Raw genomic sequence first — 25984 nt, 5'->3', positions numbered from 1 at the left:
ATTGGCGAGAACGTCATTTTATTACGTCAGAGTAAATAGCGTGGTAAAGGGGCAGTGACGATGAAATCATGCTGGAGTTGATAAAGTACTGTCACGAGCTCTCTCTAATCCCGTCTAGCGCGCGCAGCTCTCACTCAGTGCGCGTCGCCGCCGCCGTTCACTCGCGCGGGTCACGCTCGGGCCAGAGGGCGCGCGACTGGTCAACAGCAGCACACGCGGAGGAGGACCACTTTACGTCCAGCACAGATGTAAACGTACTAAAGGTGTACCTCTACGTACTAAAGGTGAGGAAAAAACCTATCATGTATTCAGAAGGACATAATAATATCCTGCTGGCTGCTTTATTAGAGTTGATGGTGACTTCATGACGGATGAAAAGAGCAGGTGTGGTGTCTTTATCTCTTTATCTCAGCTTTGTTTGAGTTCTTATTAGGATGGGAGGTTTAAAGGTGAGATTTCCGATCAAAAAAATTAAATTTATCTCGTGTTTCAGGGAGTCAAGGCAGTTTTGTGCATGATTAAATGAATTAGGCTACTGTGCCAAAAAAAAAAAAAAAAAAAAAAAAAAACGATAACCTGCTGCGCGTGCAAGTTTTAGCTTGTCAAACCGCTCTCATGCAGTGAACAACATATGAAATGTAGAGACGCATAAAAAAAAAAGACTTTCGTAACAGGTGCGGATTACCGGTGCTGTTCAGGAGCTGATCTCGCGTTAAAGGCTATGCGCGTGATGCTGCCGGTGAAAGTAGACTAATAATATATGAACAGAATAATTATAAAACTCGTTTTCGAAGTGAGGAGAATTTGAGATTAACATTGACAGTCAGAATGAAATCTATAGGCTTCTACAGAAGACTAAGACTATTTAAATGTTTTGACTAATGCACTTAATGCACCATATGTTCAAAAATAAATGAAAAAGGCAAAAATGCAGAAACCCTCAGATATATAGACACAGTGGTATAGACATAACCAATAACAAAATAAAATAAAATATTATATATTATAGCCTATACACAGCCATGATATAATGTAATTTATTATAATACAATGTAAATGATTATAATACAAATATAATATTAAAATTTCATGTGAATAAAAAATGCAATATTGTTAAATTAATTTAATTAAAATAATGAAAAAAATATTCTAAATGTATATGCACACAATGTTATAGATATAATCCTAACCTTAATGGCAAATGAAATACTTATATTTACACAGCCATAATATAATATAATATAATATAATATAATATAATATAATATAATATAATATAATATAATAATATAAAACATGCCTCAAACACTGTAACTGAAAATGCTTAAAATAATGAAAAATATATTTATATTTTTATTCCACTTTTTTGTTTTGCATAGTCACAGGAGAATTTGGCTTTCAGTGTTTGACACAAACATGAATCTAAAGATATCAAGTTACTCAGCACTCCGTCCCACAGAACAAACAGGGTTTTGTGGCTGAATGTGACGATTTCCATGGTGGAGATTTAAAACCAGAGAAGTTTACTGCATGCAAAACAAGTGCTTATAATCAACCCCTAGTAATATAAACAAAAAAAAAGACTATTTAAGGAGATGTTTTTTTTATAGAAAGTATTGTAAAAAGGATGATAATTAGCTTGTTGTCTAATCCCATAGGCACTTGAGTGAGGAGACACAATGACGGAGGGTGCAGAGATTCATCAGACCCTGCAACCAAACAGGGCTGATGCTGCCAGGACGTCCTCTCTGCGGGCCGTAGAAACAGATTCCGGCCCGGCAGAGACGGCCAGCTGTGAGTCAGAGGAGCCGGACCACCAGGAAGAGGACTCCTCCACTTTTCCAGAGGTGCAGCATCATTCCTCTGCAGGGCCGGAGGACAGTGGCCATGTGGCGCCCGAGGGTGGCTGGGGCTGGGTGGTCGTCGCTGCAACCATTCTGGTCTTAGCCATGACTCTGGCTTTCCCTTCGTGCATCGGGATATTTTACACAGACTTGCAGAACGACTTCCAAGCCAGCAACACTGAGACGTCATGGGTGCCAGCTATCATGATGGCAGTGCTGCATGCATGCGGTAGGGAGGGTTCTCTCATACTAACCGATTCATGCATTTGATCCATTAGTTCATTCGCGCTTTGTGACGCAATCCTCACGGTGCTCCCGCATTCACCCTCACCACAGGGTCAGATACAGTATCTGAAAAACACTTCTATCAAATTACTGTACCAATCAGTTGTGCAACACTGATCTGTTTCATAACATGAAACATAAACAGGCACAGAGGTCAGAGGATGACAGCGGTGGTCTGTTCACTTCCAGTGCTCTTGAACTCTGGGATTGTACTCAAGTTCTTTAGCAATCTTAGAGGGTTAGTTCACCCAAAAAATGTTATTATCCCATAATTTACTCATCCTCAAGCCATCCCAGGTGTATGCATATTTTCTTTGTTTCAGAAAAAACACAATCAGAGTTATATTCAAAAATATCCTGGCTTTTCCAAGCTTTATGATGGGAGTGAATAGTACCTTGTTTTTTGAAGCCCAAAAAAGCGCATCCATCCATCATAAAAGTAATCCATAGGGAGTTTAAGAAAGGCCTTCTGAAGCAAAGCAATGGGTTTTTGTAAGAAAAATATCCATATTTATAACTTTATAAACTATAATCACTGGGTTGCGGTAACAGCCGTACGCGAGTCTAGTTCCGGCGGAAGAGTGACCGTTGACCCGACGCATGACGTAGGATATAGGAGTAACGTAATCTTAGGTGAGAGTTGACGCCTCTCGCAGTTCAAACTAATAGGGCTGGGCAACAAACTCAAGCTCTTCCGACATTTCTCTTTAAAAATGTTTAGACTTCTAATTCATGACCGGTGTCGGCGGATCCGCGTTCATCAATACATCATCCGTCGGGAACTAGACTCGCTTACTCCCAGAAGCCAGTGATTATAGATTATAAAGTTATAAATGTGGATATTTTTCTTACAAAAACGCATCACTTCGCTTCAGAAGGCCTTTATTAACCCCCTGGAGTCGTACGGATTACTTTCATGATGGATGGATGCGCTTTTTTGGGCTTCAAAATCTCAGGTACCATTCACTCCCATTATAAAGCTAGGAAGAGCCAGGATATTTTTCAACTCCAATTGTGTTTGGCTGAAAGAAGAAAGTCATATACAGCTAAGATGGCTTGAGGGTGAGTAAATTAAGAGATCATTTTCCTTTTTGGGTGAACTAACCATTTAAGTGCGATTCTTAATCGTAAGGAGTACACATGCTCAGTCAGGACTCTGCATTAGAAACAAGTGTTATATCCCTTCACTGGGAAATTCATCCAGTCATTGCGGTACAACTCAAAGAATAGCTGACGTGGAGAAAAGGATTTGGGGACTGGCATTTTTATTCAGCTTAATGCAGCTCAGTATTCGTTTCTAGGCAGCAGCAGTTCAAAGTACACTATGCAAATATTACAATCCATTAGCATGGGTTACATAACAGTAGTAGAATATACAAACGGTGTATATGCACAATAATTTTGTGAACTGTAGTGAACATATAGAAATGTTGCTTGCTGAGTGCATGTGCAGGGAGTTGTGAACACTGCATAGGGACAGTCAGCTCTGAGTCAGGCAGATTGCTATTATATTGCTCTGGAACAGCCAATATGCCATTGTTCTTCTGTGAGAAACATTTATTTGTCTTTGTCCAAGTTAGCGCCAAAGACAATGTTAAGGTGATCCCTATTGGTTTATTTTCACACAGTGCCGTGACACCTAAAGCATTCATTTAAGCAGTGCAAATGTTCAATCTCCCTTGGGGTTTTAAAGAGCTTGAAGTAATTTGCACTATACTAACTGCTGTGCTCAGTGGGTGCAAAGTGTTGCATCAAATCAAGTTTCTCGTTTAACAAACAAAAGGAAAAGGGGCAAAAGTATGATACTGTGTGACACTCATTTCCCTCTTGATATGATACCCACTTAGGTATAACTCAGTCGATAAAATCGATAGCTTTCTAAAAGTGTGTTTTTTATTATCCCAGATTAATGTGCAAAGACAGCTCTAAGTTAGGTTTATAGCCTTGTTTCATGAAAAGTAAACAATTTCAGGACATTGCTCTGTTTGTTTGAGTCGTGTCAACATGTCAACCAATGGCGTGAGTTTGGGGCAGGACCAGGAGGATCACTAAAAAAAAATATTCCAGTATAAATGACTAATTACTTACTAAAAATGTTGTTTAATACTGACATTTATAGCGAACTAAAATGTACTTGATGTCATGTATATTTTAATGCTCATGCTAACTTTTGTCAACTTTACAATAAGTAAATCCACTTCACCAGCTAAATACTCTTCGACAGCGATGCCATAGAAATATACAGAGCTACCGCAGAACGGAAATTCAAAGACAAATTTCTAAAGATGGCTGCGCGCTTGTTTCTCTCGCGCATAAGGTCTGTAAGTTCTCTTGTAGTATGGTTGCAGTACAAACGTTTACTTCCGTTACACATAAAGTATACTCACTTTTATACACTATAAGTATACACTAAAAAGTGGGCCAATTTAGTTTCAAGTAGCATTGAAATAAACTAGTACACTTACAGTACAAGTATATTACTAGTACATTGATATTAGTATACTTAATAAAATTATCTTGAAGTGTACTTATTTTCGTACAGGCAATTAAGTGCACTTTTTCAAAAGGGACCAAAATGTGAATAGTGATGTAAGTTTAATAACAGTCGAGTCCATATAATCCAATATTGTGAATTACAACAGGGCCACAATTTTCTGAAAAAATTGAACAAATTTAGTCAGCGAATACTTCATTCGTGGCCATGATATGCATCTTTCCCCCCTCCTGCATGTCATGAAGTGACATGACGTAGGGGCAACGGTAACCCGTACTCAGAATTTGTCCTTAGTAGCGAACACACACACACACACACACTGCAAAACGTGGAGACACACACCACACCCAGAGCAATGGGCAGCCATTTTTGCTGTGGCGCCCGGGGAGTGATTGGGGGTTTGGTGCCTTGCTCAAGGGCACTTCAGTCACTTCCTGCCAGTATAGATAATCGAACCCATGACCTTCGGGTTACCAGTCTGACTCTCTAACCATGTGCAGGACTCCGTATAAACCCAGCCCATGTTCAGGAGGGCAGTACAATATTACTTCATTGAAATGGCAGCCTAATTCCATAATCAAATTTAAACATTTCTGTCAGAGCCTATCAAATACAATGAATGAACTTTAATTTGCATATATATAGTGTTTTAATACCAAATGTAAATATCCAGTGGTTTGGGTGAAAAAAACCCACACGATTGTTTGACATCATCTGCATATGTGTGAGCGTGAGGACATTAAACAGGACCATCTGTAAGTCAATGCAGCTATTGTGCGCACACCGTGACCAACCATGTTCATTATTGTTCATATTACAATGCCATTGTCTTTCCGTAGGCCCCTTATGTAGTGTTCTCGTGGAACGCTACGGTTGCCGTGCAACAATAATCATCGGCGGGATCCTGAGCGGACTGGGAATGGCAGCCAGCTCATTTGCACAGACAATGGTAGAGCTGTATATCACTGCTGGCATTATCACAGGTGGGTATATATTACCTTCGCAGAAACAGTGGTGTGAAAATGATTCTTGCTCAGTAGGATGAACCACATGAAATGGACTGAATTATCATCTTTCCTTCAGGAATGGGATTCTCTTTGTCTTTCCAGCCATCGATCACCATGATGGGCCACTACTTTGTGCGTCGCAGGGCTTTCGCCAACGCTCTGTCTTCCACTGGCACTGCACTCGGGCTGAGCACCCTACCATTGCTGGCCAACTATCTGCTCAGCTGCTTCGGTTGGCGGGGCAGTTTTCTGGTGCTGGGAGGGGTTCTGCTGAACTGTTGCGTTTGTGGGGCCGTGATGCGCCCCCTTGGGGCCAAACCAAAGACAGAAGGCAGAACCGGACCTACGGACAATCACCACCTCAAAACCAATTGCCTTTCCGTTCATCGGGAAAGAGAGGGTCTGAAGGGCCGCCTACGGGCCACTCTCTCCACCGTCATGCCTTTCCTGCGCAGACACATGGCTTTTGACCTGCTGTGCAGTAACCCTTACTTCTGTGCCTATGCTCTTGGGGTGTCCTGGATGATGCTGGGCTTTGTGGTGCCCCTGGTTTACCTGGTTCCCTATGCCACCGCGTACGGTATGGAGCAAGACCGGGCCGCTCTACTGATGGCCATCCTCGGATTGATCAACATCACCGTTCGGCCCGCGACAGCGCTGGTTTTCGGGTTGCCTCGTTTCCGAGGAAGCCATTGCTTTGCATATCTGTTTGCCACGGCGGTGCTGATCAACGGGTTGAGCAACTGCATCTGTGGGATAGGAACGAGTTTTTCAGTACTGCTGGCGTATGTTATAGTGTTTGGGTTTTCTATGAGCCTTGTTGGCTCCTTGTTGTTCACCGTACTTATGGACACGGTCGAGATGAGCCGCTTCCCGTCCGCCCTGGGCCTCATCAGCATTATGGAGAGCATCATGCTACTGCTCGGCCCACCATTAGCAGGTGATGTAATGTTTCTACAGTTGACGTCTCTGACGTTCGTTTGACGTACTACATTTATTAGTGGGTGAAAGCAGAATGCCTGCTTGTATTTGTCAAGGCCAATTAATATGAACTCTCATGTTGTTTTAAACTCATGTGATTTTTTTTGGAAGTACTTACACTTTACATGGTGCTCTTTTCCATGAAACAATTACAATGAGTTTCAAGCTCCTAAAGGAACAACAACAACAACAACAAATAACATAAATGTAGTTCCTCTAGTGCACTATGTAGACTCCCAACTCATGCACTATATCAAAGACTATAGATAAACCAAGACGGTTCACTCGTATTGCTACGAATGGGAGAAACTGTAACGTGCAATATGGCGGAATAAGTCCCGCCTTCTAAATAAAAGAGCCAGTCACAGTAGCTGTTGTTAAAGCTGCAGTTCCTATAGCAAGATTTTAGGACTTTTAATGCTACTTGAGCGTAAGAAACAACCTTTATGAAACAGCTCATGTTAAATAAAATGTTATTTAAATTGCATGAGCAAAAAAGCTCCCTAGAGTAGGGTGACAGTCCCGAAATTAGGAGCTTTGTTCCTGCGTCCTGCAAGAAGTAAGCAGTGTCCTGCATTTCAATTATGTATAATGATGTATTATTTTGTCTTCCCTGAAATTACATCACAATAAGAATTATATTTGAAAAAATCATCCTCATGTTGTTCCAAACCTGTATATGAGTTTCCATTTTAAAGAAAGTCGGTAACCAGACAGTTGATGGTAGCCGTTGACTTCCAAAGTATTTTTTCCTACTATGGAAGTCAACGGCTACCATCAACTGTCTGGTTACCGACTTTCTTTAAAATATTTTCTTTTGTGTTCAACAGAAAAAAGCATTTTCCTTTGTGAAATGCACATGGAGAAAATGAATGGGAAAATACTTCTGGGGAAAGAAATGGCCAGTTCACTCTATTTCAGGGATCAACTTAAAAGTAATTTATGTGGCTTATTATGATTTTTTTTTTTTTTTTACAGGAATCCTGGTTGACACCACTAGGCAATACGCCTATGTGTTCTTTGCCTGCAGCATAACCGGGTCCACAGCTGGTCTCTTCATCATGCTGTCCTTCTACTGGCTGGACAGAAAGAAAGACAGAGAGGTTAAGAGCTCCTCCACTCATAAAGACACTAATACACTGAAGCCAAGCATTAAGATGACCATAGACTGTGATTATAGTCCAGTGCCTTTGCATAGTAAGAATGACAGAGACAGAGAGACTGATGTGTGATGTGTGTCAAGACACCACCTTGAGTGCACTTTACCACAGGCTATTCATTTTTACCTTAAGTCTTCTAGTATTTACCCATCCTACTATTATTGGACAATCAGCTGTATTTGCCATAGATTATGTTCACAAGAGATAAAGCATACCATTTCCTGGACTGCTGTAATAAAAGGATCGGACCAGAATTGCAGGTCTAACTTTTCATAGTGCCATATGGAACTGTTATCACTTCAGATTATCTCACAAAAAAACATGTTTGAAAATACAATTGCTGTTATCACTCTAAACTACTTCAGGATTACTGACAAAAGCCAGTTGCAATTGACATTCATAATACTGTAATGTAGATTCTGAGGTTGTTCTGGGAACAAATGAATGTAGAAAACAGAGAATGTGCAAGGCAGGGTCATGCAATGAGTGTTTTTTATTATTATTATTATTTCTAGATGCCTTAAATGATAAATGTTAGATCTTATAAACAATTTTTTTTTAGTTTTGTATAGATGCTGCTTTTTAAAATCAGTAACTTATTTATATATTTATGTATTAAAGAAAATGTATGCATTTGTGTTGTCTCAGTTTTCCTTAACCAAGCACTCTTTGTGCTTTCTCTTCTGTAGTCAAATCACGCTGTATAGGGAAAAGTGGCACATTCCTCCAGTTGTGCCATAGTTTGTTTTAGGGTGTTCACACACTTGGCAGGTCTGGTTTGAAACTAACTCTAGTGCGATTGCTTTCTTAGTGCGATTATTTGAAGGTGTGAACGCTGTCTGAACCCTGGTGTGCACCAAAAGCAGACCAAGAACCACATTTCAGCTTCCAAATGAACTCTATAGTGTGGTTCATCTGAAATATGATCGCAACACGGACCAAAGGCATCTAAACTAACCAAAAACTGGATGTGATGTCACAAGATGCGACCCTGAAAAAGGACAGATGCTCAAGCATATATTCAAGTTACGTTGCTCATTACGTTACGTCAAGCTCTCAGAGACGAGAGAAGGCCCGGATCCAAGTGCAGAGAAAACATGATAGAATAATATCAAACAAAACAACCAATCAAATACAAGAAAATCCATATAACCTGGGAGCAGAACTGAGAGACAACACAACATCCCACAAAAGAAAAGACCTGACAAAGAACACCGGAAACACAAGGGCTTATAAAGGGAAACATTAACATTACAAGACACGCTGAATGTAATCACAACAATCATCATGAGCATAGGCAAAGCACACTGGGAAATGAACTTCACAATGCAAAAGCACAGGAGTAACAATTACAGTTCTGTACAGGCTTTAGAACCGCATCTTCTTGCAGCAGTTCTTCATTTGTGTGTAACAGAGGAATTCCTGCCGCTGTTTTGACTCCTTTACACGTGTTATGAGCTCTTTGTAAGTTCTTAGCTGGAAAAAAAATGAATAAAAAGACCACCATATGCACATAAACATCAAGCGTGCACTTAGCCCAGCACACAGCGTTGTTTTTTGATGTTCGTAGTTCCGTCGCAATTTACGACGTCATACTTTATATAATAGCCTAGTGTTGTCAAAAATAATATTTCGATATGTATTGATACTGAAATATCTGAAACGGTCAATGCTCCTTTTCTGCAGTATCAATACACCGAAACCAGCTGCGCGTTCTCGCTCTCTATTTTCTCAGATGGCGAAATTACAGTTTGACACCCCGCCTCCTGTCACAATAGTGCTTGCGCATAATTTTACTCATTCCCGCAGGTTTTGTAGGCCTACTCACACCACTGATATAGCCAACAAGTTGCGCTCTCATAAAGCCGCCTCTCAAACAGCTCATGAATACCAAAGTGACTACTTTTTCGTGGCTTATTGCAATTAAACAGTCAAATACATACAAAATGCCCGTCTTGCCGAGTTTTCATACAGTCAGTTTTGGAACGTAAAGTTGAGAGAAAAAGCATGTTATGTAACAGTATATTGGATCTGTGCATTAAAGTGTCATGTTGATAAAAGAAAAGACAGAGAAAAATCACACTGATAACTTTAATTGCAAGCATTAATCTTTATTTAATTTTTACAACGGAAACTATCCAGTGTTATTTTACATTTGATTACTTTCATTTTTGTTGTATTTCTTACCCGAATACTGTTCGACTCATCATGAAAAACTTAAAGCCGTGTTTGTTTCATTTGTCTCTTCATTCTATTGTATTTATTTGTGCTATCGTTTGCAATTTGTTTAATTTTTTAGTTCAATGATTCCAATAAAGCCTCCTTGTGCTGTGTGTAAGTAAGCTATATTAGCCTACAACAAAATTACCCAAATTATCAACAAAAAAAAAGTGAGATAAATTGTCTGTATGGTGGTATATTATATACCACCATACAGACTATTTGTTATCTCACATTTGTTTTGATAATTTTGATAAAAAAAAAAAAAAAAGAAAAAAAAAAAAGATATTCAATACCAAAACTGCCATATCGTATAGGCTATATGGCAGTTTTCCCCGTGGTATTAAATACCGATATTTTTCAAGGGATCATATTGAAGTTGGAAATTCCGGTATCGTGACAACACTATGTTCAGTGTTAAAAATGTCCGTGTTCAAATCTGAGAGAACCGAAAAGACCAGATGTACATGTAAGAGTTAACTAGAGCTCAGTGTGCCTATTTTGACCTTTTATCTAAAAAAAAAAAAAGAAAGGATTGGGGTTTTCCAAAGCAGAGCAAATATCTCTGTGCAGATAATGTCTCTAAGAACCACAAGAGGGCAGTCATGTTGTGACTTGTGCAAACTCTCTCAGGCCATATACTGAATCACTCAGAAGCGCATACCAACTTTAATACGTGCTTGTATAATTTTTACATTAGAGGTGCAAAAGATCTGATAGGATTAATCTTTGTATTAATTATTACCTCACAAAACAGCTGTTTTAACAGTGGTGTGTAGGAGACTTTTACATTCACTGTATAAAACTTCCTCTCTTCAGATGAACACAAAGGGAATCAATTATGAAACACGAGTAGAATGAATTTTGGAAACCATTTATAAAGGCTTTGTGACAAATTTTCAGATTCAACGAATTAATTTGCCCATATTGGTAATCTTTGGTAAGATATTGAGGAAAGGTTAAATTCACACATAAATCACTAGATTTTAATCTATCTGGTCACATGGCCAGGTAGACAAAGCCATTAAACCATGCGGCCATTTTAATTGATTAGATGAGAGAACCTATGAATCTGAGTGCATCAGGGGTATCAAATTTAATTTTTTTACAGTACAGGTCGTGTCCACCCTGTTACCTTTCCACCCTTTTCCAACAATTAACTAATCTAAATAAAATATTGACATCCATGAAGTGTCCTTCCTTACAGAGCTCAAGAAATGGTTTAATGTCTGTCAGTAGGTCACTCTCTTAAAATGTCAGCCCTGTTACCATGATTATACAGAAAACGAAGTGTGGATTTTTGTGAAGTATCTACATTAAATCCTATAGTAAGCGTCTTATAGTTTCAGCTTGGGTACTATAGGTCAAACTATAGATTAGTCAACCATTTCTGAAGGCACAAGTACACCATATTGCATAACATTGATGGCTTGATCACACTTGTACAATTTCATGAATTTCCAAGTTTACTGTATGATTATTAAAGAAACCTTAACTCAACACTCATTGTATCCCTTTATTTATTTGCGCATATTAGACAACCAATTTTACATTTTGATATATGCTTTTAAACCAATGCACAGTATGTAAAATTCAATCCTTGTGTCAAAACATGCCATAACGTTTCTGAAATAAATTAAACAGCAAATCAGCCCAATTTTAGTATCTACAGGCTTTACTGGGCAACGCTGCTATGTTTACAAATCTATATACATGAAATATAACAAGACAAAAGTGCGTGTGAAATCAAAAGACTCAAAGGGGTAAATAAACACTAACAAGTGCTCCTATACTTGAAGTTGAAGCTTTGCATAAATTAACTGAACTTTAACACTGTGACAAACAGAAGTTGGCTTCCGTTCCATGAGTGAAATAAATAAACAGTGAATATCAAACTCACCAGCAGATCCAGAGGCACGTGGGATAGAAATGAGGTTTGTACAACCACTGACAAAGTTCTGTGACGACGGTCACATTGCACAGAGACTGAGTTACAGTCAAAGCAGTTTGTGTGTCAATACAGGGTGATGATGGCCATGAGATCTTACACAGCAAACACTTCATAACCGTGGAAGTACAGAGTGGCAAATACAGAAATCAGTCTTGGAAACACACATACCTTTTGAAGCCCTAAAAGAGAGGTTGCATTACGCAGACTGGTGTCCAGCCAGCTGGGTTAATAATTCATTAAAGGGGCTTTTAAAGGTAGGTGAAGTGGTGTAACATGGAGGTTTTCTTGCATTCATTCTAGTTAAACACATCTGCTGACCTCCACATTAAGACCCTTTACTGAACATGTAAATCAAGGCTGAGGGGACGTTCATATCTCACACATGCCCCAAACACTCATACAACACACAGTGACGTTCACCTCAAAGAAAATCCCTTTTCATTCTTTTTAATTGTTTTTATATTTGCTAAACATCTTTTAAATTGTGCGGCTCACTAAAAACACTCACACTGAAGCTGCGGTCCGACTCGGACCCTTGTCGTTTTGCTGGCTTTAAGTGAGACCTCGTGAGAACAAGAGAACCACGCGGGACGCTCACAGGAACGGCCCCCCCCACGCCTGACATGTATCTGTCAGACGCGCTCGAGGCACGTCATCTCAGTCTCTCTTACGCACACACTCACACATTCTCTCTCTCTCTCTCTCTCTCTCTCTCTCTCTCTCTCTATCGAGTGTCCTCTCCATTTCCGCAATGTGTCCGAGCTTGTGTGGAGGTGGAACGTCTGTCACACGCTGAGAGGGAGCATGCCGGGAGGAGACACGGCTCGTGGGGAAGCCATGGTCAGGGCACCAGGGTCCAGTCCATTTATAGTCCTGTGAACAACAGCCATGAGCAAAACATCAATAAACACAAAATACCATTATTTCACCAATAATATTTTCACTAACAGAGGGGGCTGTAAGCTACACGCTACTTTAGCCATGACACACTTAACCTGGACGTGATCAGAGGACTACTACCATCAACTATCAAAGAGGACACCATTATCGATTTCATGGTAGTTTGTAGTATGCAAAATGGACATAAGGTTTTCTGGTTTCATGGTAGTCACACACTATTAATACTGACAAACTACATTAATACTGTTTATATTTACTACATAACACACACACACACGGGTGAAAGTATACCGCAAAAAGAATAACTAAAAAAATAAATAAAAATCAACTAAATTACACTTGCAACAACTACATTTGCAGAAAGCATATAAATAAAAAGCTAAATAATAACCCTAATTTTAGAAAAGATCCATTTTCAAAACCACAAACATAAAATAACATTTGTAGAGTTAAAAAAGCTAGATTACTCTGTGAAAATGAAAACATTAAGTACAATTTAAAAAATAAATTTTTAAACAAACATCATAATTATAAATTATTAGAATAATAAATGAAACCCACAACAATTAAAAAGCAAAATTTACAAAAGGGTGTTGTCCCCGTATTTGTAGTTCATATATAATAAGTGAGATTTCAATGATATTTTGACCACTGAACTAGGAAATGTCCCTGGTTTACATTTCAGAAATCTGGTTACTTCAAATTAGACATTACTTGGAGAATAAGAACCAAAAAAACACTACTACTACTATGACAACAGCAATCCAAACACTTACGTCTTGTCAAAATACGTAGTGTGGAGTGAATGAGAGAACTTGGTTGCGTTGCTGTTGAGGTTTCCATTTCCTGTGGCGTAACTTTTCCGTGCCGCCTGGTCCTTGGCAAAGTTCCTACAGGCAGCTAGTTTAGACTCAAGAGCCTGCACAAAAACAGACATCCCATGTTTTCCCATCAGAATTTGTATCTCATTTTATTGTGAATCTGTTTGGATACAGGTATCACACAAAATCTTAGTAAGGATTGAAAGTATTCAGGAATTACCCCGACTTTCCGCAGGAGGTCACCAACGATGTTAAGGGCTGAGATGCGTGCGGATGGTGTGAGGGGAGAGTTTCCATAGCCATTGGTCAACCCTTTGGAGAAAAAACATAACATGAATGTTACTGCTGTCAGTCAGACTTTTAAAAGAGTTTGCTAAAATAACATGAATATCAATGGCTAATACAATGTTGATATCATTTACATACAATTTCACAAATAAAAACAAAAAGAAAATGTTTCTATTTTACAGTATCCACTGAAAAGACTTGGTAGATTCTTTGAACGGATGCAAAGGAAACCACCTCTACTGTTCATCGGCTAAGAAGTGAGAGTTATTGGTTGATAATAAACTCAATGACAAAGAACACCAACCTTTGGAAGCAATGAAAGGGTGGTCCATGGTCTTATTCCCCACAGGTGTGGCCGGGAGGGACAGGGACGCTTGCACGGCAGAGTCTGTCTTATCAATGTCTAGGGTGGGAGAGCTGGGGGCCGACATCCTGACATCTGAAGTCCTCTCTCGTACAGCCAACTCTTGCCGCAAGTCTACGTGAAAATGCACATTTTGCACTGATAAACCAGAACAAACTGAAATGGAATGTTTTGTTCAATTCTTCAACTTGACAGTATCTGCAAACATATTGATTACTACAGAAAAACATGTTTGTTTGATAAGTCTGCATTACAAAAACCTGTCCGTGGAGATTTCGGTTTCGATTTCTGCCCAGAATACCTTGACTTCTATTGTACGTTTACATGGTACACTTCTACAATGCAATCCATTCCCAATTGACAAAATCAAGCCCTGTCCTACATGTTTCTTCCTCATTTGATAAATTGCAATTGGGAAGAAAACTTGGTCGTAATTTCCGCTTAATCTCCTTGAAAAGCTGAGCAATGAGTCAGTTTGTGTCAGCTACCTTTAATTGCAGTGCTGCAATGAGGCGTGTCCTGTAGCAGGGCTTGACATTAACACCCACAAACCTGCCAAATGCGGGTGGATTTCAGCAGTGGCGTGTAACGCAGTCACTCCTACTAGACACTTTGGCGGCTTGAATTTTGGGCTGGGAATATTGTGCGTATTGCACATAATTTTACTCATTCCCACTGATTTTGTGCTCAAAGTGCGAGCACAAAGCCGGCTCTCAGCACTAAATTGAGTTATTTTTCCGCTGCTTATTGCACTTAAAGTCAAATACACACACAATAATGTCAAAATGCCGGTCTTAATGAGTATTCATGTAAACAGCCAGTTATATTTTAAGTGAACGTAAACAGTTGAGAAAAAAAATGCATGTGTAACAGTAAAATGGATCCGTGCGTCAGGTCTTAAAGTGACAGCAGCCAAATTATGAGATAATATTAAAAATATCTACATGGCAGTCAGGTCAAAATTGTGGCCAGTGAAAATGCTGAGTGGCTAGTAACTTTGGAAAACCACAAGCCACAGTGGCTGGTGAGCAAAAAAGTGAATATCAAGCCCTGTAGTAAAGTTTACCTCTAGCTTCATCCTTCAGCCTCTGCACTGAGACCAGGAGTGACTCCTTCTCGTCCAGTTCGCTCTCCAGGAATGCGTTCCGCTCTATCGCCTGGTTTAGCCTCTGTTCAAAGTCCTCCAGAGATGTGATGGTGGCCCTGCACAAATCCAGACCGTCATTGTAAATATATCTTTAGCACAACACTCGCTCCATGTAGTTTGGTCAGGGTTTGTTGGACATTAGTGCCGTGTAAGCTAGTCTTGTCCCATTTCTAAACGGTCTATACAAAAGCAGTCTAGCAAATCAGAGCAAAGTTAGTTTAGAAAGACAAAACAATGTTGTCGTGTACCTCTTGGCTCTCTCCAGGTCGTCGTTGGCCTGCTCCAGCTCTCTGACATATTTGTGCAGCTGTTCCTTGATGCCACGCGTCTGGACCAGGTCGTCCTCCAGCATGGAGATCTGCTTATAGCTCTGGGCGTACTGCTGCTCCAGTTTATCCTGCAGTCAGGGACACAGGGGAGGCATAGTCTGAGACACCAAACCTAATAAACTATCTGAACTTTGACAATGGCTGGTGAGAAAACATATCAGCTATAAATACTAACAAAGAATTCCCCTTAAGACAGGACTACTTTTCCTTTCGTGTTCTTGTAACAAAAGGCAAAATCATATCATGAGCACGACACATCTAGACATTCCTGCCTTAACTACAGAGAGCCCAATCCTATCCGAATCAGAGATGTTCTGGTTCAATAACTGTAGCTCAAACATTGATTTGTAAAATTGCTTATGACATTGGATTTATTTTTTTATTGCAGTGGCAATATGGTGAAAAGTCAGCCTCAGTTTCTTAAAGAGAAAACAATATTTGTTTTACTTGCTTTTGTCTTAATATTTGGTCAACTATCCCTTAAATGAGGAACAGGAAAATGAGGAATATCAGTGCATATGGCAACCTTCCCGACTTCTCCTGAAGGTAACCTACTTTATCCACCCCATTTCTTTTAGTCTAAATAAGCATATTGTTTTGGACCATGGTAAAATAATGAGTGTCCTATATTTTCCAAAATGAATGCAAGGACAGTGGGCAAAGGCTAGTTCTATGTTTTGGAGAATATGATCAGTTAATGATCGTGCTTTCTGGGACAGCACAAGCAATCCGTTTAAATGTTATTTGGGTAAGTAGACCTTGTCCAAATATAAGCAAGCTGTATAAATCAAGTGTCTAGCTAAACTCAAGCCATTATCAGGATATTTCTGTCAGGGTATTAGAGGAACAACTGTGCTACAAGTGAACTTTTCTGCTGGACCATTAGCCTTCTATTTTCTTCCTCTTCATCCGGACACCCAATTACAGCGCACTTGGGATTAACAGAGACCCTCGACAGCTCTCACACTGGGCTCTGCTGCATCACAGCACTGTGGGATGTTCTTGACTGAGCACATGGGCTACACTGCTGATCCTTTAGAGATAAAACTGCAGATTAAAGGTGTGTGGAGATATCTCCATCATTAGGTGCTTTTGTATCCATAGAAGGGCCAAACTGTACACTTTTGTTGCATTTGATTTCCCCAAAGTCCACCTGCTACATACTCTTCATGCTCTCAAAAACATCATTAGGTTACTAGTACCTAAATTTGTATTTATTTTTTGCAATTCCCATTCTTCTCAGGCTAGGTTTACACTAATCTGGATACAATTGAAAACAGTGTTTTCATTTAAAAACGCTCTCCGTCCACACTAGCGCATCTCATTCATACTGAAACTTCTTACATCCATGTACTGCGCATGAGTAAAACATAATACGCTTTGACGTGTCATTTCTGTCAGGCGTTTATTTACTTTCTGCCTCTTTGATGTGTGTCGCAGCAAATTCGAGGAAAGGCACAAGTTTTTTAAATGGAGGGACAATGAGGTGGAGTTGCTGTGGGTTAGAAAAAGTTGACATTAATCTTTAACAATGCTATTAAAATGGAGAGCAGCCAAAATAACTGTGGTACAACGTTGTCCACCTTCTTGCTTTAGGATGAATGATTCATATTACTAAAAATGCGTCATCGTTTTCAAAAGCCTCCATTTTCACAGTCCACACTGCAATGTGAAAGCAGCGTTTTCATATTTCAGGCAGAGAGAAAAAGATGCATTTTCCAACAAAACGTATTAGTGTGGACAATTGCTTACCGAATTGGAATAAAAATATAATTCTAAAATATAACTGAAATGCACATAAATACTACCATTATGTACATACAGTACTGGAATATTAGAATGATTTCTGAAGAATCATGTGACACTGAAGACTGGAGTAATGATGCTGACAATTCAGCTTTGCATCAGAAATTAATTATATTTTAAAGTTCAAAACCATTATTATAAATTGTAATATTTCACAATATTACTGTTTTTTTCTGTATTTTTGATCAAATAAATGCAGGCTTGATGAGCATAAGAGACTTCTTTCAGAAACATATTAATCTTTACAAACTTTTGAACGGTACCGTTCTTTTTAACATCTTAAATGTGTCACTTTTGATCAATTTATTTCGTCCTTGCTGAATAAAAGCAAGGACGTAAAATGTATCCCAAATAGGCTTCATTTTAAGGAAAATATTATTTACTATTTCTTTCTTTATGCATGTATTGGAATGAAATATGTCCTAGACATGCTAGACAGGTTTTATGAGATTCTCTCCAATAATGTAATGATTTCTGAACAACCCATTTTCACAGCTTGGTTTCCACAAATGGCCTGGCTGGATTTTTTTTGTGTCCTTTCAAAAGAGCAAGGAAATTCCTGCTCTTGTCTACCTTGAGTGTGTCCACCTCGCTCTTCAGCCGCTGGTTCTCGGACTGCAGGTCTCGGATACGGTGTTCAGCCTGACCCAGCTGAGCTTCCAGCTCGGCCTCCAGCTCCCGACTGCCTTCCTGAAACTCCTGCAGCTCCTCCTGAGCGTCATGACAACTGCAGATACGCAAACATATAAAACAATCACATGTCACGAGCCATCTGGAACAGTGGCGGCACATTCATCACATTAACTATGCAATGCAAATTGACACCCAGACTGCAACAAAGAGCTGACACGCTACACGCATTTAGGCCTTGACAGCTGGTGCTAAAGCAGATAATGAATTACAGTCACTCAGGACTGTGGCCATTCAGTCTGGAGGTCCTAAAAGTGGTCCAAAAGCGACACCCAGTTAAATCCATGACACCGTGTTACCTAACACACATCACAAAGAAGAATTCAGCAGTTCCTGTTGTTTGATAGTGAGTCTGAGCATCTCATGGCCAGAAATGATGCGGTTGTTGAAAATATCTACTCCATGCATCTGCACTGCCAAATGTTCACTTTGAACCCTTGAAGGTCAGGGGTCAGGGGTCAGAGACTGGCTGGAGATGAATAGTGCGGTCTGGTGGCAGGAAATGAGCTAAGCAGAGTGAATGCAGGGTCCTGGTTGTTTTTAGACTGCGTTTCCGAAGCCATGTGGTGCTGTTTGACATGACACATCCCTTTAACCCTGGTCACTTCCCTCAGGCCTCCTTGTGTAATGTGCAGAGGGAACCTTAAATCTGTCACCTCCTCCCTCCTTCCCTTAAATACCAGACACGTGCGGCCTGCGTCCTCAGCACAAAACACTCACTCCACAACAGGAAGCTGCTCAAATGCACAGTCAGTCCATATTGGAGGTATTACTCACTACTGTTCAAAAGTTTGAGGGCCAGTAAGTTTAAAAAAAAAAATAAATAAAAAAAAATAATTAATACTTTTTATCAGCATTGATACATTAAACTGATCAAAAGTGACGGTAAAGACATTTATGTTGTTACAAAAGATTTCTATATAAAAAAACAAACAAATAAACCAAGTTGATGTGAGTGGTGTTTTCTCACCAATCATGATGTCAGGGTGTTGTGGGCGGTTGGGTGTTTGCTTGCGTCTTTTAAGGCTTGATGTTCTGTAAAGTGAGTTAAAAGGCAGACTCATTTGTGTGGCTATTTCCAGGAAAGCATGTTTTGCTCCTTCCTCAGCAGGAAATTCCTGGGATTTGAGAACTTCCTGTGCTCCACCAAGGCTCCGAGACAGTAAAACCACAGCCCAGGAGGAGCATGTGCACGTATTGAAACTGTGTAGGAGTTCAGAGCGAAACAGAGAGAGACCACCAGCAGACTCACGGTCAGCATTAGTGCCAGCACCAACTGCCGGCCAGCTCAGTTTTAGATCAGAGACACTCTCCCCCCACTTTTGGTCAAGTCAAGAACACGTTCTGAGCTAAACAACACCTAAACAATACTTTTAAATCCTGCTTTTGCAGATATGTCTCAGTGAATGATTGATGTTGTATTTAAGTTTATTGCCATACATGTGCTTTAGTATGCAAGTCAACACACCAAAATAAGTGCACTTTAAAACACAAAAAGATTATTAAAACAATTATTTAAGATCTACTACAAGGCAAAACTAAGTTTAACATCATTTTTTTAAAAGAGTACTTAAGAAACACTGAAAGAAAATGAAATATCTTCAAGTACATTTATGGCTAATTCAAACTGCACCAACATAGATCGACCAACGGCAACAGGTACATTCGTCAGGTTACCCCTGTTAGCGCTGGTTGGTGGCCGTTTTAGCCGAGTGAACGTTAAATTGGCATTTGTTGGGTTGTAGAATGATATATGAAACAAACTAAAGGGTGCAGAGGAGTAGTCTTAAGATATGCAGGCAAATCACGTACTTGCATAGAGTGCATTTTGGGCCTGAAACTACATAGATATGCATTTCCCACCACTATTGTTCTTGTGAGAACTAGCACATAGGCTACTATTTAACTGATCACATCAACCAATTTCTTCACTTCAAGCACTGTGAAAGGAAATCAAGCTTGACTATAACGGAACCGAGAGCTCAACATCATATTTCAAGCATTACATGTTTTACAAATGACATTGTGAGATGCCCAACACAATAACTGGAACTGTGGAGCATTTCCACAGTGTTTCAGTGCATCTCTTTTGTCAGGAGCAGTGAAAGGCTCAGTGTGTTGTGGCATCTTCTCTGTTTTTCCATGACAAAGTGCTATAGTCATATTTACAGCCATTCACCACCTGCAGGGCTTGTGATTGTAGGTATGACTATGAACACAGAGACAATCATTACTGCCTCAGCCAGCCAAAGCTTAACTAAAATAATGTGGCCATAAAAAAATAAATAAAAAAAATCCAGATTGCTTGTTAGAACATAAACAGCGGATTCCCCATGGCTTTTATGTGAAGGTAAACTGCACAGTTGTAAAAAAGCTCAGCTAGTTGCTATATTTAGGCTAGTAGTTAATGACTTCAGCTTACCTCTTCTTGTATTTGAGAGACAAGCATTTCCAGTAATCGATTTCCTCATCTTTTGAGGAGAATTTTGGCATCATCTCTGTGTCCATGGTAGAGACCTGTAGAAGCAGATGGGAATTAGAGCAGTCCTGAGAGACACACTGAGTCTGTTCATTTGCACCTCCAACTGCAGTTTTGTCCTGGTACAACCCCACAAACAGATCCCAAGGTGTGTGTCCTCATCTGACACAAGGCCAATACATTTTTGTTTTGTTCACTTAGCTGTTTGCAAGCTCACAGTTTTTCAGGTTGCAGCCTTCGACATTTTAGATTTTTACACCAGACTAATTTCATTTCAATCCCATATCGAAAGAGAATTAAGGGATCGCTGAACCAAAAAAATGAAAATTATGTCATTCACTCAACCTCATGTCGTTCCAAACCCACAAGACTCTCGTTCCTCTTCGAAACACAAACATAAAGACATTAATAATGAAACCAGGGACATTTCTGTCTCACCATTGAAAATACGTATGCAAAAAAAAGTAAAAAGTTTAAAAGTAGGCTATATAATCTACATGAATTGGGCAGTTTACTCAAAGTCTTTAGAAGAGACAATTGCTGAAGTGATATAACTTAAATTGTGTCACTGGATTCCGATTACTTTTGCGATGTCTTTTCAAAGCATCAAAGTTTTGGTTGCAGGACTTTCAGTGGTGGGACAGAAATGTCTCAGTTTTGTTAACTGGTCATTGTTTGGTAAAAGCAAGGACATTCTGTCTAAGGTCTCCTAAATAGAGAAAGTAATAGAGGTTTAGAATGAAATGGAGGTGGGAAAAAGACAACATTTTCAGTTTGGCATGAAATAAGCCTTCATATAGATCACATGTGAAACCATTTATCACAGTAGGACAACAAAGCAGTCCTTCCCTGCTTAAAAGCTTGCTCAGATTAAGATGCATGTTTACAGATAGTGCCCTTTTTAAAACATTAAGCACACTTGGACGTTTATGTGCATCTATAAGTCATGTGTGACTAAAACAACGTCTCATTAACATTCTTCATCCTTGTCTTGTTTTGGGAAATCATTTGTTTAGCAAGCACAGAGATCCAGTGTTTTTCAGAAACTTTGACTCAATTAATTCCTATCGTAGGTCATTTAGTGCGCAATCGCTCATTAGATCTGACACGATGAAGAGCAGTGAGCCGAAGACATCAGTTTCGCTCAGCACAGGGCCTCTAAACTAGTAGCAGATGGACCCGTTCTGCTACTAAAACAGTCCCAAATATTCCACACATCTCTGAATTCTCCGGATTCTTCTCCGGATTCTCAGCAGTGTCATATGGTGCGACCCAGCGCTTTCCCACACCTTCTACATTCCTGTTGCAAATGACTAGGCATACAATTTGGCACATTTAAATAGTAGCCTAAGTGAAACTATCGCACCCTCATTATTGTAAATATGGAAGTACAACAAGCAAACTAACATCAGGTTTCAAACTTCTGATCATACTTGAAGTCGGCATGAAACAGAAGTTGCGATAGTCTTTTCTTGCCTATTCTTGTGACGTATATCCGAGTGAAACAGCTTCTCGAACTAGAAAAAAATTAGTAGTAGTACAGGACTTGATTTTGTCCATTAGTAGCCTAATTGATTGGATGGTTGCGGTTTCCTATTAGTGGATGTGTGTGACATGTTGATCCCGCCCTTACGCCAGTAAACACATCATCAGAGAAGAGATGAGATGTCGCAGCAAAAGGGAAGGGAAGTTATTTTGATTAAAGATTATGGATTAATTGTTTATAATAATGCAATATTTAGAGATCGGACGATTTTAACGATAAAGATTAGGCTATTATGTTTGATTCATCAACATATAGTTTTTAAAATGGACACTGATTGAAAACAAACATAACACATAAAATAGTACTGAACTTTAAAATGTAAACAGTACAGAACCATGAAAATGTACTGTACTTTTTAATATAAAAAATATTAATAAATATTAATATATTAATTATAGCCTACCTTGATCATTTGTTAGTTGATCGTTAGTGCATTAAGTAATGTCAAGAGATACAACTTTAAAAAGTAAAAATGTATTAGTTAATGATGAAAATTAGTTAATTTATTAGCCTTAGTTAATGTCAACTTACAAATGGACACTTATTGTAAAGTGTTACAATCATATAAATCCAAACAGTCATGCTTAAAGATGGCCATCTTTAAATATCTACACAAAGGCCACAGCATCGAAGTGTCCCGCTCTGTGCTGAGGGCAGTTTCATGTGTCAAAACAAACACCACGAGGCGCCAGTAGCCGCGTTTCCATTACCCTTCAAATTGCGCAAATTGAAATTGCGAATTGAAAATACGCTCAATGGAAACACATCAATTTCGCAAAAACTCACATTTAACGCAAAAACGTTTTTACGCTCGCATGAGGTGGTTTTTCAGGCAATTCGAAAAAAAGAAATATTTCGCAAAACTGCAATGGAAACAGTTTTTGCGCATTTACAGGTCACCTGACATAGATGACACGGTATGTTTGGACAGAATACGAGACAGAGTTCTTTATTAAATTCATATAAGACTTTACAGGAATAATGGATTCTAAACCTCAAATTAATGCCACAATCAAGACCTCGAAGCAGATATGAGGGAGAAACACCCAGAAACATCTCATATGTGCCACTCACAAGTATAATAAGGGTCGTTCCTTACCATTAATGCTTGGAAAACACACATACATCTCCTTGGATTAATAATAATGGCTAGTGCAGTGGCTGGGATATAGTACATAAACCTACCAACGTCCGTTGCCATGGTTTTTGGAATGATTTTACTTTTAGTCGTTTTAGTCGCATAACATCGGTTAATGGAAACGCCGTCATTTCGCAATAGTTTTTTGTCGACATTTAGAAAAAAAAAGAAAAAAAAATTCGCAAAAGTTTTGCCAAAAATTTATTGGAAACGCACTTACTGATAGTTTTTATTTCACCTCTAGAGGTCGCTCTCGCACTGTATAATGACAGCACACCCTTCTCATTCGCTGCAGCAACGGATGCAACCAGGATAAACTATGAGTATGGATTTTTTACGATAACCGGTTGTTCAAGCAATTGGTTATCGGTGCCGATTAATCGGCAAAGCGATCAATCGGTCAACCTCTAGCAATATTCCACAACAAAAGAATTGTCCATTTTGATTTCATGGTGACTTTGAGTATTTGTTCCAGCCCTGGATGTCACAATTTTAAAATTACTTTCATCGAGGTTATGTCTAACTTTACGTTTAAAATGCTACACATCATTTACTTGAGAGTAGGTGGCTGTACAGAGTCAAATTATAAAAAAGGGCAAACTATAAATTGAATAAGTTATTTTACATGTGAAAACCGTTTCATGCTGAACACAGTAGTGTTGTTGGGTATGTTCTTTAGAGACTCAACAAATGGTGCCATTTATTGGCTGGACTCGATATTAAACAACAGATTGAGCAGAAAAGTACAACTATTCATTTTAAAAATAATCAGAAATGTCCCTCTAATTTAACGAAACAGCATGCTAAAGAAATCACACCTGTCCTGTACAGAACAATCAATCCATCAAACACAAAAACAGCAGTGTTTTTTGTTAACTAGCCTATGTAGCAGAATTTGGCTCCAATGGGATTCACTCTCCTGAAGGCAGTCAAAGCTGATGTCATTACAATTGTTGTCATTTGTAATGTCTTAAGCCGCCACGCAGAGTTCCTCACCCCTCCCAAACTGACTCCTGACAACGAGGCCATCTGTCCGGCCACAGAGCGCCTGTCCCGCACCACAGGACAGTGGGATGGTTCCTGTCTAACGCAATGCTTTCCGCAACCTACACTCTGTGCCAGTGACTTACACACAGTCAGAGGACTAGAGGATAGGCCAGATTTTTTTTTTTTTTCAAGGATGACATTATTCCCAAAATCACAATCCAGCACACCATATCCTGCTGAGTAATGCACTATAAACATGTGCCATATCCTAAATGATTCGGGGATGAAATCTGTTCTACCATTGAGTTATATGAACTGCTTTCAAGTAGTGTCACTGTCAATATAGCCAAGTTTATTTTATTTTTTTACTAATACTTAGTAGGCTATATCATTTTTTTTTTTTTGGTATGACAAGACTGAAATGACATTAGAAATCTAATCAAACACAATGTCACAAACCTGTGAACACGAGAACAAACATTGCTGCATTTACATTAAAGGTACAACTAACATTTGAATAGATGTGCAAGACATAACTTTAATAGCCTATTTATCATGAATGTTTTACCGCAAGACAAATGACAACAGATCAAAGAACCTTATCATATAATCTAAACAGTAAATAATCCAAACACAATGTTCATTTCTAACAAATATCTGTGTGAAGATGTGCATGACTTGTCAAACAAATGCTAAATTTGTTTAGCTGAGGTTAAGACGTAAGACCAATGAGGTCATATTACCAAATCAGAAGACGACCAGGGGTCAACACTCAATATAAAAACAACAATGAGTTTGATAATATTAAACATTAGCAAAAATACGCACCGTTGATTCGTTGAGAATCGAAAACCGCACGTGAATCATTTCGGTTGATGTTTCTCCCGGCAGGCCAGCGGATTTGACCAACGTTTATAAATAAAACCCAATACAGACTATTATATACCATTTAAATCATTACTATCACAACTCAATAAGCTGTGATTTAAATTCCTCACGATATGAATCGTTAAAGGCGTTTTGACTGTACGCCAGAAGAAACCGGCACTTGAAAAAAGAAAAAAAAAATCATGTTTCAACAACTGTTGGTCTTCAGTGGCCAGATAATGACAGCTTAAGATAACAGTCTGTTTAAATTATAAAGCCTTTCATTTCATTACCACCCTTTGAGTGGGATTTATTATCATAAATGAAAGCATAAAGGTCATGAAACTGTACCTTCTCATGTCCTATTCCTGAGGTCTGCGGACAGGCTCGGCTTCGTCTCCCCTGAGCTCGAGCGTCGGCTGATACAAATGCCAACGCGACTCCTGATTTCCCTCTTCAACTTCCGGTAAGATGACGACACCGCGTCTTTGCGTCATTCTAACGTCAGTGAAACGCTCGCAAGGCGCGTTCTTGTTTATGAGGTACACAGACTGTACAGTAAACAGTAAAGGTCCTCTGAATCTGAAACTGACGCGATCAGCGCGTATGGGTGCTTTTAAAACGGGGAAAGATCAGAGAGTCATGTTTCATTTTACCATTGATGACCAAATCTCTTCTGT

The 25984-nt window shown here is 39.2% G+C and overlaps 3 protein-coding genes across 3 annotated transcripts in view; 1 reads left to right on the top strand and 2 right to left on the bottom strand.

Annotated features, from left to right (window-relative positions):
• Positions 1–11953, bottom strand: part of atp5pd (ATP synthase peripheral stalk subunit d) — an 18698-nt gene extending 6745 nt beyond the window's left edge. The window contains exon 1 of the mRNA XM_079880612.1: positions 11892–11953. The gene's annotated coding sequence lies outside the window, so the exon portion shown is untranslated. The remainder of the gene's footprint in view (positions 1–11891) is intronic.
• Positions 69–8403, top strand: slc16a5b (solute carrier family 16 member 5b). Its single transcript, XM_079886562.1, has 5 exons — positions 69–284; positions 1659–2073; positions 5463–5606; positions 5707–6570; positions 7590–8403. The coding sequence occupies exons 2-5, from the start codon at positions 1680–1682 to the stop codon at positions 7841–7843; spliced, it is 1656 nt and encodes a 551-aa protein (XP_079742688.1). The 5' UTR covers positions 69–284; positions 1659–1679; the 3' UTR covers positions 7844–8403.
• ndel1b (nudE neurodevelopment protein 1-like 1b) lies at positions 11735–25984 on the bottom strand. Its single transcript, XM_079880495.1, has 9 exons — positions 25656–25984; positions 20710–20804; positions 18171–18324; positions 15711–15859; positions 15382–15518; positions 14256–14429; positions 13884–13975; positions 13619–13761; positions 11735–12815 (listed from the first exon to the last, which is right to left on the bottom strand). The coding sequence occupies exons 2-9, from the start codon at positions 20793–20795 to the stop codon at positions 12728–12730; spliced, it is 1023 nt and encodes a 340-aa protein (XP_079736621.1). The 5' UTR covers positions 20796–20804; positions 25656–25984; the 3' UTR covers positions 11735–12727.

Source organism: Squalius cephalus (assembly GCF_949319135.1).
Source record: "Squalius cephalus genome assembly, chromosome: 1".
NCBI lineage: Eukaryota > Metazoa > Chordata > Actinopteri > Cypriniformes > Leuciscidae > Squalius > Squalius cephalus.
The sequence above is the reverse complement of the archived record's forward strand: the minus strand, read 5'-3'. Positions and strand labels throughout refer to the sequence as shown.

Excerpts from the sequence above, each read along its gene's own strand:
- ndel1b (XM_079880495.1), bottom strand. The coding sequence starts at position 20,795 with ATGGACACAGAGATGATGCCAAAATTCTCCTCAAAAGATGAGGAAATC. Across the intron at positions 14,430-15,381 it reads GCTGAAGGATGAAGCTAGAG|ACTTGCGGCAAGAGTTGGCT; the intron begins GTAAACTTTACT and ends ATTTTCACGTAG. Across the intron at positions 13,762-13,883 it reads ACCTCCTGCGGAAAGTCGGG|GCTCTTGAGTCTAAACTAGC; the intron begins GTAATTCCTGAA and ends GTTTTTGTGCAG.
- slc16a5b (XM_079886562.1), top strand. The coding sequence starts at position 1,680 with ATGACGGAGGGTGCAGAGATTCATCAGACCCTGCAACCAAACAGGGCT. Across the intron at positions 2,074-5,462 it reads GGCAGTGCTGCATGCATGCG|GCCCCTTATGTAGTGTTCTC; the intron begins GTAGGGAGGGTT and ends GTCTTTCCGTAG. Across the intron at positions 6,571-7,589 it reads GCTCGGCCCACCATTAGCAG|GAATCCTGGTTGACACCACT; the intron begins GTGATGTAATGT and ends TTTTTTTTACAG.